This window comes from Pygoscelis adeliae, unplaced genomic scaffold (genome assembly GCF_000699105.1).
Source record: "Pygoscelis adeliae isolate BGI_AS28 unplaced genomic scaffold, ASM69910v1 Scaffold194, whole genome shotgun sequence".
NCBI classification, from domain to species: domain Eukaryota; kingdom Metazoa; phylum Chordata; class Aves; order Sphenisciformes; family Spheniscidae; genus Pygoscelis; species Pygoscelis adeliae.
Window position 1 is genome coordinate 217,554 of NW_008824549.1, and position 18,234 is coordinate 235,787.

The 18,234-nt window shown below is 42.4% G+C and overlaps 1 protein-coding gene across 2 annotated transcripts; it reads left to right on the forward strand.

Annotated features, from left to right (window-relative positions):
- Positions 1-5,246: 5,246 nt before the first annotated feature.
- Positions 5,247-8,737, forward strand: NEUROD6 (neuronal differentiation 6). Of its 2 annotated transcripts, XM_009321888.1 has the most exons (3): positions 5,247-5,391; positions 5,753-6,013; positions 6,802-8,737. In XM_009321888.1, the coding sequence occupies exon 3, from the start codon at positions 6,823-6,825 to the stop codon at positions 7,834-7,836; it is 1,014 nt and encodes a 337-aa protein (XP_009320163.1). In that variant the 5' UTR covers positions 5,247-5,391; positions 5,753-6,013; positions 6,802-6,822; the 3' UTR covers positions 7,837-8,737. The 2 variants fall into 2 exon arrangements, with proteins under 2 accessions (XP_009320163.1, XP_009320164.1); XM_009321889.1 differs by lacking the exon at positions 5,753-6,013 and having other exon boundaries at positions 5,277-5,391.
- The last annotated feature ends 9,497 nt before the right edge of the window (positions 8,738-18,234 follow it).

The window sequence follows — 18,234 nt, forward strand, 5'->3', positions numbered from 1 at the left end:
CTTTGATGGGGACAGAGACATTCTCAAAATGGAAACATGGAGGAAGCATGCCTGTGAATCACTGTAGGCACCAGCAGAAGAAAGGGAGGAAAAAAGCAGCATCGCTAACTAGCTGTTTGACAGAGATTGCTGTTAAAGAGTAGATGCTGATCAGCAGCATCAGGGTGTGTGCTACAGCCAAGTGTCCCTGCTGCAGCCTCTAAAGGCTGCTGAACTTACTGATCTCAAAGCATCCTCAAGGTAGGGTAGCAGAGAGTGTGACAACCCCAGTCACCAAGTATTGAATGAAAAAAACCCCCGGTTTCTCAGATGTACCATAGGGTTGCTTCACACCACAAAGAAATAGGAATGATCATAACCCCCTGCAGTTTCAAGAAGTGACACAGCTATGTGACTGGTCTGACCAGAGCATTTTTCCCCAGGCAGAGATGAGGAATTTTAAACCTCATATTGCTGCAAGATACATATCACCTCTTAATCTGGTAATAAAACTTTCAGGCTATACTGTGCCATTACTTTTCTAGGTGGAATGCCTTTTCTTAATTTTTAAAAAAATATATTTTCCATCTTAAGATTATTTGGTTCCACCCTCTCTCAGCTCATTTACATTAGTGTAAGCCAGGAGTACCTCAAAATTAATAGGATTATGCCAAATGTATATCATATCTAAATCAGACCCATTCTAGTCATGCGTTTCAGAAATCTTAGAGCAATTTCTGGTCACAAACTCATTTTTGGTTAACCATAAGCAATGAGTATTAGAGACCATTTTCAGATTCTAAATTCATGTTTTGCTCAAGCGACTCCCATTAAAACAGAGTAACTAACCCCTCTGCAGCTCTTTCATATTTGTCCCTAACAGCCTATTCAAAACGTAAAACTAAGGATGTCTGATTAGAGCAAGTAGTACATCCTCATTACAGGGGGCTTAGATAGTGCAACGCACATTTATAATATTTTGCAGCATTAGCAGATGTGTTAAAATCACGTTTGCAGACTGAACCAAATCCTCTTCAGCTAACGTAGGTTATTTCTCTGAAGCCAGGGGTCCTTATTAGTGTCGTCTTTAATCTCTCCTGGGAGCAGGACGTATATCCCTGAACATCATCTTACCACTGGTAGGAGAGGGCTTAGCCAACGTGATGGGAACGGCAGGTTCCCCTCACAAAGCAGTCCATAGTCTACAGCAGCGTACTGGGGACGCAGACAGGCAGAAAAGGGCTGGGTCACCCCTGGACAGGGATGCACATCATTTCAGTTCCATAGTGTGCTAGCTGCACACAGGCTAGGCAGCTGGCACGCAACATGCATATGGCACATTGGTCTGGTTCCTCCCCCGGCAGCTCCTTCTGTAGGGACACAGCCCTGCGTTCACCAGAGGGTCCCAGTTCTGACCAGTCTGAAACTCACTGGGGCTGGCAGACCAGAGTTCCTGCCCGAGACACCATCCTCTTTTGCCTTACTTCTGTAAAAAAAAAACAACCAACAAAAACCCCACAAACCACAAAAAAAAAAAAACAACCCACAACAAAAAATAAACCAACCATAAAAAAACCCAAACAGGTATTCCCACCTCCTCCTGAGCTCTGAACTCAGCAGCAGACTGGGGCCAGGAGCCACTGTTTTTCAGACTGTTACCCGTGTATTTGCCCCTCGTGGTCTGGCTTTGCAATTTAGAATGCACTAGACATACATTTTCCCCCAGTCTTGCTCCCAAGGCAGCAAAGGTACTTGCCGAGGGAAGCTGAGAGTCCAGCCCCACTGCAGGCATACCGTTGGGTTCTGGCATAGGCACCAAATGCCGGAGCCTGCCCAGAGGCGAGCGGGTTTGGAGGGGGTATTACTGGTCCTCCCCAGGTGTTGGGGCTGTGCACGTGGGTGCTGTGGCAGGAAGGCAAACTCATGCCAGGTTGTGGGTGAGGAAGAGGGAGTTTGGCATTGCAGGATTGTCACCATGACTTTACACGCGTGAGGAGCAGAGTTGCTGTGATGTTTAGTGCCTACATTAGAAAGATGAGGAAATGAAGAAAAGAAAAAGATTTAGCTAACTCGCCCTTCTGAACAGTCCCCCGCTGCCCACGAGGTCTCATTACTACCAGTGAATGACCCAGACTACTGCACACCAAACTGGTCCTGAGCAAACATCATTAGAGTTCCTTAATTCTGATGCGGTTCTCCTGTTTCAGCGAAACTGGGAGATATGGGCCAGTTGGGAGAGGTCGATGAAAGAATTAAAAAAAAAAAAAAGAAAAAAAAAGAAAGAGAAAAAAAAGAAAAGAGTAGAGACGTTCCCTGGGGATCCGATGATAGCGTATTGAAGTTACTGGAAGGACTCCCATTGATTGCAGTGCAGTTTGGGTCAGTCCCCCTGATGCCGCGTGGAGGTTCTGCAATTCTTTGAACTCAATATTATTTCAGTGAACCTATTAATGTTTGGCTGTGTTAAACGTGTTATAATAATATCGCATTTGAAATAGAGTCACTTATAATTCAAAACTATACAGCCTGGGCACAGGAAAAAAAAATTTGTGGTATGTGTTCAGTAACATATTTGGTGCTGTGCAGCCGTTCTATAGAGTGCATTTAACTGTGTTTTGTGTATTATTCTTAACATGCATTCACAGTAGACAGCAAAGCAGCAGTTATGGGGTATGCTGTGAATGCATATTAACAGCAGTACACATTTGCATATCATGGATCCATAATACAAAATGCGTAGTAAAATCCTTATGAAAAGTTATTATGCATGCACAGTAGAGGCTTTTTAAACCTTGATATCTCAGCTATTTTGTTTCTCCACTATTTATTTGAAAATATTAAAAAGGTCAAATGATGGATTAAGAATCTGCAAAAATGTAATGTTACTACTACAGAGGGAATCCTTCAACACAAACTAATTCATTTATTTTGTTTTTAGTAGCAGTATAAAAGCCATTCAAAAATGCATTTTACAATAACATTTGAGTAGTTTAAAAAAAACCACCTATTTCAGCAATAAAAAAGGACAGAGAAAATATTTTTATAAAAGTGTATTTTGGAGGCTGGGTGATATAACTGGAAATTTTGATGGTCCTTCCCTTAACACAGAGCCACTACAATGTCAACCTTTCCTTCAATTTCTCATAGTATTTTTAGTATGCATTGAAACAGGGTTTGGTTCCTCAGGACTTTGCATATTTAGATTATCGTGCATTGTATAATACTCTGAATATGCAAAATCCTTGAAAAGGTTGACAACCCTTAGGACCTTCCACAATATAAATCTTAATACATAAATTCCTATTGAGAATAATGGGATTCTACCCTCTCCTCTGTTACACAGATTGTAATGTTTGGGATAAAATGAAACAAATGTTATGAATAGTACAGCTCTTGCTCCTTTTGAACGGTTGCCACTTAAGTTTTAATGTCTTTGTCACTTCAAATACATTTGCCTTAAGAAATAAAAATTTTAAAAAAAAGAGGCCTGAGCTCCATAAAGAATGAATGGCCTGATATGTCTCACTTCTGTAAAAAAAAAAAAAGTTTGGGGTGAGGGCTTTTTATTTTTAATGAAAGGCTCTAAAATCATTGAGCACATACGCGTAGATGTACATAACACGCTCTCCCCACACACACACGTTGCTCTGCTGCTGCCTTATTTTTTGTTCCCCTCCCTAATCAAAAAATGCCCAAACAGATTTAAATGAAACTTTGTGAAAACAAAATAGTTGGATCGGGGCTGAGAACATTAATGCCAAGCTTGGGCCCAATGTGAATTAAAGCAGATGAGTTATAAACCCTTCAAAAACAGGATTTATAATGGAAACGCTGACACAGACCCATAACAATAGCAGCTCTGCCAGGGTTTATTTTAATACTAAAAGCATACTCAGTCACTCACTTTTTTGAAATAGGGATTACTTAGTCACTAAAAAGCAGTGATACGTGATAATAATGAAAGCAAACTTTAGAAAAAAAAAAATGTTTCTAAGATGACACGTTGTTCCCCCTGTAACTCTCTTGATATCGCTTGTATGTGACACACCACTCCTTAAACAAACAAACAAACAAAAAAAAATCACAAACGCCAAACAGACCAAGGTGGAGTTTGCCATAAGCTCCATGGCAAGGCTGAGCCGAGAGGCTTTGTCAGCTTCATTTAACAGTTTCTTGCCTGTGGAAAGAGACAAAAGGGTTAAGGGAGGAGGAAGAGCAGGGAGTACAGGAGAGGCAGCTGACGGGAGAAACAAGGGCACGAAGAAAGGAGCAGCCAGGGAGGCAAATGGAAGAGCAGGGGGAAGAATTTTAGGAGGAGGAAGAACATGTTTCCAAAGGAAATAACTCAGTTTTTAAAACAGATTTTGGAGAAGCGTTCACAAAAAGGCCAGGCAGGCGGAAAAAATTTGGCAGGGGGGGAAGCCCTCTGAGCACCCCGAGTTACGCCTGCGAGCGTGTCACCCCACCGGGAGCAGGTGGGCCCTGGTCACATTGCAGCGGGGGGGCAGGATGGGGACGAGCAAGCGCACCTCTCTGGGGCTGCACGGCAAGCCACACGTTTAAGAAAAGAGGCATCATGTGTTAAAGCTTCATGTTGCACGTCCAGTTTCCCACAAATGCCTCTTTTCTTTCGGGAATATCAAAACCCACCAAGGGACACGAGGGGAGGATTTCTTAGAGCCGGCAGGAGGTTTGCTCCTGTTGACCTGCGCTCTGGGGCAACACGCTGCACTCAGAAAACCCCACACCCCAAAAATCGCTCACAACAACATCACACAAAAACTACTTTTTGTGACCGTGCTATGTGTCACAGCACCGGCGTTACTTCCCCATTCCTGCCTTCCCTTCCTTGCCTTTTTTTTTTTTTTTTTCCCTGGGTACCAGGTGCACCGGAGGGACTCAGATCAATACAAGACAGCATTTTCCGTATAAACAATACCGTATTAACAACCACAGGGCAGCCGTACCTGTAGGCAGGGATAGCACCAAATGTTGGCACGTCTATCCGTGCAGCTAGACTGCTAAAAAGAAGCAGCTCCAGTGGAAATGCACCTACTGTATGTGAAATGCTGGTGCAGATTTTTTTCCTTCCTTTTTTTTTTTTTTTCTATCAGTCTAACCTTCTGTGTTGATACATGAATGCTGGTACCCACTTAGAGGGATGCCAGATGATCAGTGCAGAATGAAGGTCCCAGGAGAAAGGCTCACGTGGTTTTCTCTGCCCCGTGACGTCACTAGCAGATGGCATGGGTACCAGCTCTGGCAGTTGGCATCAATGTCACTTTTTAGAGATCAATGAGATAGTGCAGATATACACAGATCTAGACTCCAGGAGACGATGCGACATTCAGACTGAAAAGATTTGGAAGGCAAAAAATGAAAACTGATTGTTGAATGAAATAAAAAGCTAAGGTAATACAAATAAAGATATATTTCAGTTGGTGCTGGGTGTGCATGCAAGTGTTTAAAGATACAGTATCATTGTCTTGTATTTTATGTATGCTATTTACTGTCTAATAACTCCTCCTAACATTTTATTCTTCTGATGCAATTGCATACTTTCACTGGTGTTATGTAATATTGCAAGTGTGTAGACAATACTGATAGAGTTAGTCTTTGACTGGGGTTTTTGTTTAGTTTTGTTCTATTAAAAAAAGTCCCTGCATTCGTTTTGTTTGTCTCTTTGAGGACCGGGGGGTGCAAGCTTTTGCTGCTCCCAAACTGCAAACAAAAGCTAAATAATTGGGAAAAGGAAATTATTTTCCCATTCCAGGCTGGATTCTGAGCACATGTGCAGGATTGCAGTCAGAATCTACAGACCGCTCCTGTCAGCTACGAGCTGGAGGGAGACGTTTGAGCCTCGCAGAACATAAACACTGCTATAGCGTGCAGGGAATTTTTCACCTCCCCCCCACCACAATTGATGGGGGAGAAAAAAAAAAAGGAGGAAAGAAAAAGAGAAAAAGCAAATAAGTTGATTCTAACTAGATAGATAATATCAATTAGAATTTTTGCTGGGAAAAAGGAAAAAAAGGTAGGGGGATTTTATTTCCTAACTCTAATCTGAATAAGTTTAGGGTTAGAGCATTCTGATTTTTGTCTTTATATGAAATAAGTAATATGTGATTTTCATACAAATCATTAGAAAAATAATTCTTCATTTTTAATTATGTTACTAGCTGAGTGATCGGGGGGGGGGAATGTTCCGTTATTTATTTTTTTTCCTCACCCACTTTAACTTACTAGAGTTTAATATCTTGATTCATAAGGGAAGAAACATGGAGGGGGAAAAAAACTTTGAAATACATGTCAAAAAGTGATTTTAAAATATTTAACCATCAGTTAATAGAGATATGGCACTTCTCAATTTTAAGACTGCTCTCGCTCTCCTCATTTTTTCACCCAGGGGAATTTGGATTAATGAAATTTCTGTATTACTTTATCATGTTTTGCATTTCTTTGAATTCCATGGTGGCGAGGGTTCGAAGGGCTTGTTTAAAAATAAGATAAATGAGCAGGGATCTAATTGTATATTTTAGATTTACTCTATATTTATCTGTGAGAAACATGGCTTTTTAGTTGCAAGATCCTGAATGTTTAGAGTGATTTTAAAATTCTGGACAGCTTTTATTTTTTAAAAAGCAAGCATTTGCAACTGGCCTTTTATGCAAAAAAATATAGATTGTGCGTTTATATATCTACACACACACTCATATACACAGAGCGTGCACACAGACGCACGAAAGGTGCATGAGGATGTGTGTGTAAGTCGGCAAACTTTAAAAATGGAAATATTTAAGTATTGTGCTGGCATTCTTTCAGGTAACTTAAGATTATAGAACCATGTTAACACTACCGTTTGATGAGTCTGTTGTAATGCCAGAACCCCAGATGTGCAGAAAGTTTTCCAGAGAAAGCGATGACCAAAAGCAAATGAAGAACCCAGAAAGCTTTTCGAAGCAGATCGTGCTCCGAGGAAAGAATATTAAAAGATCTCCTGGAGAAGACACAGAAAAAGAGGAGGAGGAGGAAGAGAGAGAAGAGGAGGATGAGAACGGCTTGCCTAGGCGAAGGGGCCTTCGGAAAAAAAAGACGAGCAAGATAAGGATGGAAAGGATCAAATTCAGGCGACAAGAAGCCAACGCTAGAGAGAGGAACCGGATGCACGGCCTTAACGACGCCCTGGACAATTTAAGGAAAGTGGTCCCTTGTTATTCTAAAACACAAAAACTGTCCAAAATAGAAACTTTAAGACTAGCCAAGAACTACATTTGGGCTCTTTCTGAAATCCTGCGAATTGGCAAGAGACCTGACCTGCTCACCTTTGTCCAAAACTTGTGCAAGGGTCTGTCCCAGCCAACTACAAACTTGGTGGCGGGATGCCTGCAGCTGAATGCCAGAAGTTTCCTGATGGGCCAGGCGGGCGAAGGCGCCCATCACACCCGCTCGCCCTACTCCACCTTCTACCCCCCCTACCACAGCCCCGAGCTCGGCACCCCCCCGGGGCACGGGACTCTCGACAACTCCAAGTCCATGAAACCCTACAATTACTGCAGCGCTTACGAGTCCTTCTATGAAAGCACTTCCCCCGAGTGTGCCAGCCCACAGTTTGAAGGTCCCTTAAGTCCTCCCCCAATTAACTATAATGGGATATTTTCCCTGAAGCAAGAAGAAAGCTTGGACTATGGCAAAAATTACAATTATGGCATGCATTACTGTGCAGTGCCACCCAGGGGTCCCCTTGGGCAGAGCTCTATGTTCAGGTTGCCTACAGAGAGCCACTTCCCTTACGACTTACATCTGCGCAGCCAGTCTCTCACCATGCAAGATGAATTAAATGCAGTTTTTCATAATTAATGAGGAAAATGAAAATAAACAGTGGTCATTCACCTCCCCATCTAATTAAGAGCAAGCAGATGCTTGGGCACTGCGTAATTGGCACAACTCTATTTAACGTGTTTACTAGTTCCTAAAGTGTGTTTCAACTATTGTGGGGATTTTCTATGTATTAATAAACCCTTTTTCCGATAAGTATTTTTCCTTTCGTTTTTTTGTCTGTAAACACTGTGAGATTCTGTTTCCTCCCAGAGGTTATTCCCCCCCCTCCTTTTTTTTGTTTTTATTTCCCTATTTGCTTGATTTGTTGAGCAGTGTGTCTGAACAATATCGCTGAAATAAAAGCATACACACTGTGTAAAGTCAATGTCTATTTTGATTGTACAGTAATTATACAAATGCATGTTATTGAAATCAGATTAATTAAAATGATGTATTTATAATTGGTAGAAAATATATATTATGTATTTGAGGAGAACTGGATTAAAAATATTCAGAATTTTAAAGAAATTATCTCAGAACTGAGATGGGCTTGCAATATGCAGAGGTGAGAGTGCAGCAATATTGAAAGCTATGCAAAAAAAAAACAAAAAACAAAAAAAGCAAACAAAAAACAAAACAGTTTTTTTGGTTGTTGTTTTTGGGTAAGCTAAGAAAAACCAGTGATTGTCACTGAGATTATTCAGCCTGACCTTTAGAGTGTTGCTGGCAGGGGGCACATGCTAATATTTTAGAAGATGTTGTCGAAATTTTGCCTCAATTATTTTGACCATATATAATCAGCACTTTTTTTGTATTATTCTGACTTCAGATGTAAAGGTTTGTTATAACAATGTATAACTGTGGTTTCTCACTACGTACTTTAAATGCAATTAAACATAGATGTTTCCACTTTTAAAATACATCTATTAGCTGTGATACTGTATTTTGCCTGATACTTATTATTTCACAGTATACAGCTGCCTTTGGTCTTGCCTACACAGCTTTCTTCCCCGCACCCCCGTAGTGCTTGAGCCTGGGGATGGAAATCATGAATTATCAGGGCGATCCTCGTGCTATTTTCAGAAGGATGTATTAGCAATGCAGCAAAAGCAGACCCAAAATATCACAGAAACAGCTGCGTGCTAAATGAAACACAGGTTAGAGGAAGAAGGTAACTTTATAGCTCAACAAAATGCCAAATTTCATACGGGAAAGGGCCCTGAGCAGACACGCAGGCCACTAGCTGCCCCTCCAGCTCTGGCTTGTGGAGGGTGCAGAGCGTGAGAAGCATAAAAACTGCAGAGCAAAGGACTCCCTGAACATTGCTGAACTTAGTCTTGGCTACTAAACAGCACCAGTAAACTATAGATGCATTTGCAACCCACATTAGTTCAGCAGCTGCAGGGGTCTGCACGGCCCCTCACACCTTAACAGAGTTGAGCTCAGCTGAGCTTCGGTCATTTTCTAACCGCTCAGAGCTATTTCTCGATAAGCTACACGTGTGACAAAAAGAATGAACAATTCAGCTAAAAACCAACAGCTTTTAGGTGCGTGAGTGAGCAAGACCTCTTGATTTTGAGGGAGAAATAGCAGCTACCTGACAAGCATTCACCTGAAGTACCAAAATGCTATGCTGTGAATGAGCAGGGAATAATTTTTTTTAAAAACTATATAAAAAGTGCAAATTCCACCTGCAGGTTAGAGACCCCTGGCTGAATCACAGTCTGGGTTACAGTTTGTTAATGACACATCAACCTCAAACCTTCATTTGAGTATGCAGCTTGACAAAGAGGGCACAGGACAATTTTTCCTGATAATTTGCCTAATTTCACAAGCGGGACTTGTAAAACAGTCTGCCCCGTCAAGCATTGCAGCTCCTTCAGGACAACAGCAGCTTGATATTCATCTCTTCCAAATAAGACCAGACTACCCCGGCTACTGGAGAGGGGTAACAAGTCCCAAAGTTTGGATCAGGGTCTAAATGCTTCCAAGCTTGCAGAGGGAGGGGGCGGACATGGTGTTTTGCTCAACCAACATCCTCTCTAGACACAAATATCAGGCCCAAAATAGAGCCTTTTGAAGCAAAGTCTTGAGGTTCAGGGGGTTTGGCTCAGGATTATCCCATCTTTCATCAGGGTCAGGAACTGTGGAAGGTACTGGCAGTGGTTTTCTGCCTTGGATGAAAGGTGATGGTGATGACTGTCAGCTCAAAAGCATCTCCAGGTGTTTTGCACTGGATATAGGAGGGGTTTGGGGAAAGAGAAGAGGGTAAAATAGGTTGTGTTTGCTGTTATTCAGAATGAGCTGATATTCAGCAAAGCATGGAAAGGTGACAGGAGAGAGCAGAAGGGGGAAGAAGCCAGTCAAGGAGAAGAAAGCATGCAGTCCTGGGCACAGATTCGCATGAAGAGACACTGAGGTATACTAATATATCACAAGGAGCTATAGGCAAGTGGGCCCAGAAACAGGGGATCCTTTGAAGGGGGAGCAGATGCCCTCCCACTGAGCAGTGGCAGCAAACTTATCTAACCAATTTTTGTAAGGGGAGCCTCCACCAGGAGGCTGAAAGTTAGCCGAGCACCTCAGAGTAGCCTTGCCGCACCAGGGAAGGGTGCGTTTGCATAAGTTGAGAGCGAAGCCAGGAGGCAGCTGTAAAGTCCTGCACCAAGGGAAGGAAATGCCTGCCGCAGTACATTCAGCAGGCACCCGAGGGGTGTTAAGACTTCAGGCTCTGCAATCAGGGGGTCTCCATCTCTGTGGCCCTATATTAACTCAATAACTCATGGGCCAGTTCCAGTTTCCCCTTCTGGCAGCAGAAGCAAAGGGAAAGGGGGAAAAAAAACATCCCTGCCAGTTCGGATCTTTCTCGCTCACTCCACGACAGATGGGGAGGCAATTCGCAGCCAGATTCCCCCTCTGGTAGCTCAAGGCGGGCACCACGCTTGCTCAGGGCATTGCAAATTGGAAAGGCAGTCCAGAATAAATAATGGAGCAAGTCATAGAAAAATATTGAGACAGCATAAAAACCCCCGACATTCCCTGTCTAGGAGGGTATAGATTATTTAGATATATGGAGGTAGGGGATTCCCTTGAGAGCAGGCTCTCTTGCATACCTTCCCTTTCACGCACACAGCAAACATTTCTGTGCTCCTTCGCTGGCCAGTCACAGAACATAAGGTGCTCTGAGCTCTGACGTGATTTATAAAAACCTTTGAAGTCACCTTATTTTAGGGAAAAAATCCGAGCGTCGAGAAAGTTCTGGTGCCTTAAACTCACAGGAATAAAAGCCAGTGGATTTCTTTACCCGTAATCTCTGCTTTATAAGGTTTGTCTCCTTTCAACCCCATTCGTACAGCAAAACAAAGCTGCTCATTTCTGCGTGCCTTGTTCTCCTCTTAACTGCCTTCACTTCCTTGAGGATAGAAATATGTAAAATAGCAACTGCTCCAGAAAAATTAGGTGAGAAGTTTCTATTCTCCCCTGTCCTCTAGCACAAGAGTAATGAAGCCTTCTGTCAATTTTAGAAGTGGGAACCCCAAAGCTGCCAGAAGAAAAGCTATTTCATACATGGTTTTGTCACACAGTGGAACTCTTTGCCATTTATTATTTCCCAGAGTAACATTTTAGTGTGATTTTTAAAAAGCACTGTATGTTTTTATGGTATCAGAAATACACTAATTACTTAAGAATGGCTGTACTGGTTCAGATTAAACATCTATCTAACCTAATATCCTGTTTCCAACACGAGGGCTTATAAAAAGGTGTCCAAAGATGTCAGAACAGGGTGAGGAAAATAAATATTTGTTTTACTAATAAAAATGCTGGAAAAAAACCCCTAAACATCATGTTCCAGGATTTCAGCCAGCCCTGAAGACAGGAATGCACCTGAATTGGAAAAGGGGTGGGAGGCATGACAGCACACTGCAGGGTTTGCACCCTTTCCTCTGCAACACTGGGCTCACTAGTAATCACGGAGTAGGATGGACTGGGTAGCGCTAGGCTGTACCTCTGAACTCCATCTCAAAAAAAGCCTCAGCAGGAGTAAAATTTAAAACCAGTGGCCCCAGCCCCACAGTCCTACAAATCCCAGTGCGACCACAAAGAGAGAGGGAGGGGTAACCACTGCTTTGCCAGAGCTCAGAGGAGATCTCAAAGCTCCTCTGCGTTACAGTAGGAATACGCTCATTTTAGGACACATCCTGGCTGTGGTTCCTTTGGGACTGTCTGCATTCTTTCACTTCATAGCTATCTGCACAAAGATTTTTAAAATGTACGGAGATTGCACAGGCACAAACGTGACGGCAGGTTTTTTCTATACTAGCAATTCCCTCTCCCATTTTTACCCCTACTTTACTCTTCTCTTCTCCCATTTGCCTGTAGGGCTCTCAAATGGCAGCAAATTAAGTGAAATGCCATCAATAAAGATGAATGAAATCCCAGTGAAACACATGGCAGAATCTTTCCTTGGAAAAGCAAATAATACTTGCCTAAATTAAAAAGTAGCTGCATGGTTTTGTTTTTCAGATTGTGAATCTAGCTTAACTCAAACCTACGGTTATACTTTATGGTCTGTACCCACGGTCGAAGCAAATTTAATCCTGGTACCAAAATCCTACAGCTTTTGATGTACAAGTAGCAGAGATGGTACTGCTTTGGGCTGAATTGTCATGAAAGCAGCTCCCCTTATAAAATTTCAGCAATTTCCAAATTAAAAGGAAAAACAAACAAACAAAAAAACCAAACAAAAAAAAACCCTCAATAATCTGGCTGTGGGCCTGACCCAGAGCTGAACCATGGCAGCAGGTTGTGATTTTGCTCTGGAGAGACACAGATCAGCGTGGCGAACAGCTGGCACCGTGCCACCGCAGAATCTCAAGGGCAGACCTGTCGTGTCTCACTGATACAAATCTAACTACCGTACATGGGGCTGCCATGCAGAATCGCACTCCCAAGCCCTCTCCACCGCACAGTCAGACCTGAGCGAGTCGTCTCACAAAATTCTTGCACGTTATGCCAAGAGGATGGCCTATTTTCCTGCAGAGCCTTCCCCCTTACCCCAGAGGATGTGCAAGAATGAGCTAGGAAAAGGGAGAGGAAAGCCAAATTCACAGGCAAAAGAGCTCCGGGGCGGAGGGGGGGAGTTTCTTTTTTTTTTAATGCCTGCAGTGTGGAGTCCCTGTGACTCACAACTGGCTTTGAATTGGCATCACCCACAAAGGTTGTTACGGAGTTGTAAAGAGTTTTTCTCCCCCTTCTCCCCCAAAACACTGTTTTCTCTTGGCTGTTTTCCTTTGTCACTAGCTCCTTAGACTTCCACATTTATCCCTCTAACTGCGCTACTTGCACTATTTAATTCTAGGACACCATGTATGTAGAACATACCATACGGAAACAAGCCAGATCTAGCTGTAGCTGAAATTCTGGACTACTTTATCAAAAAAATAATAAAATTTGAACAGAAAAGCAACCTTTATGATTTATCATTTTTCTAGGATATTCAGTGTATCCCCATCCCCACCCCAGCCTAGTGAACATTGTACTTTCTGATATTCTGGGGGTTTTATTTGCATTTCTTAGAGCATAACAGGTTTGGGGTTTTTTCTTAATTTTTTTTTTTTATTGGAGTTGATTAATATGTGAAATAGTATTTTCAAACTGATGAAATTTCCTGGTCTATAAGTATCCCCACACGTAAAAGGTTATAAATTCTGAAGTACTTGGACATTCTGTTTGCAAATGAAAATGATAATAATCAGCTGAATTGGAGGTCCTTGTACAGATAGAGAATCCAGGCTAAATCAGAGATTATAACATAAATTTTGTACTCTTGAAAGCAGGAACGTGAGGGCTTGGGTCTGCTCTTGTTCCACGAGAGTTCAGCAGATACCAGATTGGATTCTAAATCACACGGGAAGCTAAACGTAGCCTTATCCACTACGTTATTTATTTACAGCCACATGAGCAGATGCATAATGCTTAGATGCAACTGAAATGACATTTCTGTTGGGCAGACAGCTTGCAAACAAAGAAACTATGATGGGATCTTCCTCAGAATACAGGGCAAAGCCCACATGAATGCTAATAGATATCTAGTGGATATTTGACCCGCACCAGGAGAAGCACATGTGGGAAAGAAAGGCATTGTCCAGACACCAAGAACAGCAGGAGCAGGACTCTTGCTAATTTTAATAATTAAGTAATTGAGATTCCATCCCCAAATTCTGAGGGAGAGTCCATGTCAGTCACGATGCAAAGCCCTTTCCCTCTGGATTTACAAAGAGAGCTGTTCTTGTGCTTGGCATCTTTGTCTTGATAACAGGCATTACTTTAGAAAAGTAAATATATTCCCCGCAATAGATATAATAACCATTTTGGTTCATTTCACACCCATCAGTATACATGCAGAGGCACGCCTATACTCACTGGGATGCAGATTTTGCAGGTCCCCATCAGAAAGTGGGGAAATCATTTGACTGAACGCAGGTAGTTATACTAATTTTGATGCCAAAAGGGCACAAAATTTAGGACTGTGATAAGACAGTGAGTGAATAGCCAGTCAATATGTCTAGCCAGGTGTTTAGCTACACAGACTTTCAGCCCATGGATTCAAACTAGTCACAGCCATCATGTTCCTCAAGTCCTAAATTCCATATATTCTTACTCTTTCTACACACCCGGATGTTCTCTTATTTAATAAATTAATAGAAGTTTAGCTAAAAGGATAACCCTGTCCCCGTGCCTCATCTCACACTCTCTTTTTAGGAGAGGCTTAAGATAGCCAAACCCAGAAATCAGAATGACAAACATTGCAACCACGGAAACACAGCCCCAGCATAACAAGTGACACAGGATGTGAATAAATGCCACCAGAAGTATGACCATGGCTCTCCTAGCCGATAGAGTAATTCAGTGCAGGATGCACCACGGCACCCGATGGAAACACAGGTAAGGGAGTACTTGGCTTCTGCGGGGGAAAAAAGCAACTTTGTGGTCACAACAAATTCAGATAATTACCTCCTCAGAGACAGGTACGTTAAGCATGAGCTGGGGTGCCAGTGTGCTTTGCCTGGACAGCAAGTGTGTCCCAGCTACAACTCTGTCTATCCCCATGTTGAACGACGCAGTTGTTTTGCACAGCAGGTCATCTACCCCATAACAGTTACTTCAGCCTTCATGCTGGATTAACAGGCACTTCACAACAGCTGAGCCTGCAAAAGATGCCCTAGAGGAGATATGTTGCTGTACAATACATCCACATCTTACTTAATCACGGGTTCCCCGTACCCTCAGGTACTCACACAGATGTCAGCACGTTCTGTAAGATGGTGACTCTGCCATGAGTAATGGCCTCTACCACAGGCACAGCCTTATGGAAAAGCTCTTCAGTAGTTCATTTAAGCTGTGCCTAGTGGCCTCCATGAGACACTAGCAGTACAAGCTGCCTGAGTGCAATATCTCACTGCTACTGTGGTCATATTCCCTATATTCTTTTTCCCATCCATGTGTTGAGATGTGCCCCCCCTTCAAATTCAGCACTGTTCTGAGCAAAAATGACACTAGCAGCGTCAGTATTAATATATTAAATATGTTATTAATGGACCGAGGCATAAGAGAAGATATTTTATACGGGACCACACACATTTCTAGCAATCCCAGACTGCAAGCATACACTCACCATCATCCTTTGCTTTCTTACAGTCACCAATGAGATGTCTGGGAAGCAACTCCTCCTCCAAAAAGGATAAGATATTGGCAAGGAAGGACCGCACACAAGGAGGGATAACTCCTGTGCTCACATATCCTAGATCAGTGTTATACCTGCCCCTTCTCTCCTGCAGGCCAGTATGTGTGAAGGTAGCAGTAGACAATACAGAGTCTTTGTTCAGTTTACCCATTTCACCTGTGATTTACCCCAGCTCTTGCATCATGTATAGGCAATCTGGTCTCCAGGTCAATCAATTGCCATGTGACATTATACTTTGAAATATCTAGAGAATTATTAAATAAACTCAGTCTCAAATTATAATCTAGCATTAATTTTTTTAAAAGAAAAAAAAATCCTCAGATTTGTTCCTAAATGTATTTAAGTCTTACCAGTGAACATGATGCTGGTTATTAAAAAGTAATTCTGGAGAAATTAGCTTGCAGCTACAAAATTAATATAATTCATTTATTACTTGCAGACACAAATCAAAATGCTGTTAACACTGCTGCATGCAATTTAATATGCACAGTAAGTTTCCATATGGCTTCAATTTTAGGTTCCCTGGCCACTACAGAGGCTCATTTGCAGAATGGTCTGTAGGCATGTGAAGTCAGCTTGTGCTGACTGGCAGAAAAGCTGTTCTAGATGGTTCCTACATAGGCACAATAGTCCAAACAGGTCCAAACCCACTAAGACCATTTCAGATTATCATATCCTACATAAGACTGAGGAATATCTACATGCATTCATAGAACCACAGATAAAACCAGTGTTTATAAAAAAGGCATCCGTAGTCAGACTGCTATTACCAGTTCAGCCTCCTGACCACGAAGGCACATTTTTTAAAAGCACTGAGCATCAAATGCCTCTTTTGGAGCCAACAGGACCAAATATAACAAGATGATACAACATCAGCATTGATTACAAAGCTTAAAAACAACCAAAGAGCCTAAATTTTGACAGTGACATATAGGTTGGCAGTTAGTGAAGTACTGCTGAGTTTTTGCATAACGTACCTGGACTTGTGCATACACTGTGATTAGCTTGAACACATTAACTAGATAAAGGCAGTATGTTGCACATACATTTCATTTTCAATGGGCTTGTTGCAGAACCTTTTCATGTCTGAACGAGCGACAGTGCTTGTTCAAAGTTGTCTCTTACTTTCTTTAGGCACTAAGACCACACCAAACTCCAGCAACACCAGGCTCATCATTGCCTAACAAAGCCCACTGAAGAGTGATTACAGTGGATTTATGCCCCTAGATTCAAGTCTGATTGATCGATTGCCTGACTGAGAGCAAGAGCGATAAACTGAGCCCTTTCCAAATAAGAGCAGGCCATAAATGCCATCATCCCACGCCACAGCTCTAGTCACTAGGCTGCAAGCCCACACAGGTCACAGCAAAACTCATTCCGTCCCTCTTCCCCGTCCTCCAAAAAACCCACCCAATTAAGTCTTTCTCATAACCAAAGCAAGATATTTCAAAGCATTTTTGCTTTTTTGGAAGTTTTCTGACCAGCTTTGCTAATAAAATTGTTGGAGATTCCCAGCGTGCTTTCTCTGTTGCTTCAAACAGGCAACTGGCATCAGCTGTGGCACAGCGGTCGGCATCAGGTCAACAACAAATAAGGCCAAAATCATAGGCACAGAATTATCTTTTTTTCATTAACAGCACTTGTGATTGAACCCTTGCCACTTGTTCGGTAAGTCAGCAGCTGGTTTGGTTCAGCACTGTTCAGCTGTGCCTGGGTTCCACTTATAGCTGGGAAACCACACCAAGCACAGCCCCAGTCATAACCAAACTCAGAATAATAGGGCATGGGGCTGAGGCAAAAAAGAGCCTTTCACGTCCTGAGGCCACAGTATATCAAGTAACAGTCTGAATGCACCTAACAAAGACACAAACACCAGCCAGAACTAGGAGGTCAGGCTTACCAAATATCCACTGGGCTAGTCAAAAAGAATGAGAAAGGGGGGGAGGGGTCTTGATAACTGTTATTTATCAGAGACACCTTTGGGGCATCATTAGCTGTTGGTTGCTCTGAGTGGTTGATGTCAACACAGCCCCTCACCTGGAAAACATCTTTGCCAGATCTCTCCTGGGCAGCAAAGGCATCAGCATGCCATTGCAGCCCAGCTAACCACAGATGGGAAAAACCATCAGAGATCAAAGCACTAACGATGATGAAGCCCTGATTCTGAAGAGGTTCAGTGAAACAAGTCTCTGATCTAACCTATTCTAGGATTTCAGGTTATTTTGACTAATTTCTAACTGATGCTTTTGGGACAACCCCAGGCTAAATTACTGTGAAAGAAGGGAGACAGATGGAGGGAAGAACAATAGAAGCAGGCAGCCTATTATAACTTAAGTCCTACTCTTTCTAGTACTCCTGATATCAATAAGTCCTGTCCACCAGAAGGGCATCATGACAGAAAGTGGGCTCACAGAAATATTTCACTGCATTTACACAATTATTTCCTGAGATGGGAGGGAGCGGGGAAACTGCCTTCTTTATTTTAGTACTGTCAACTGTTAGTACAGAGAGTCTCTCTCTGGTGTGTTATGTTCTCATGAGCTGGCAGACCTGTTGGGAATATAATGAGGTCTGTGCATGCACCTCCTGGTGTGATGTTTAAAAACTCCATTTCTAACAACTTATTCCTCAGATGCTCTCCTGATTTTCTTGAGGCGTAAGGACCAGTTGACTATGCAAATGAAAGAAGAGAA

What these genes read in the sequence shown, in the direction of transcription:
- NEUROD6 (XM_009321888.1), top strand. Translation starts at nt 6,823, where the DNA reads ATGTTAACACTACCGTTTGATGAGTCTGTTGTAATGCCAGAACCCCAG.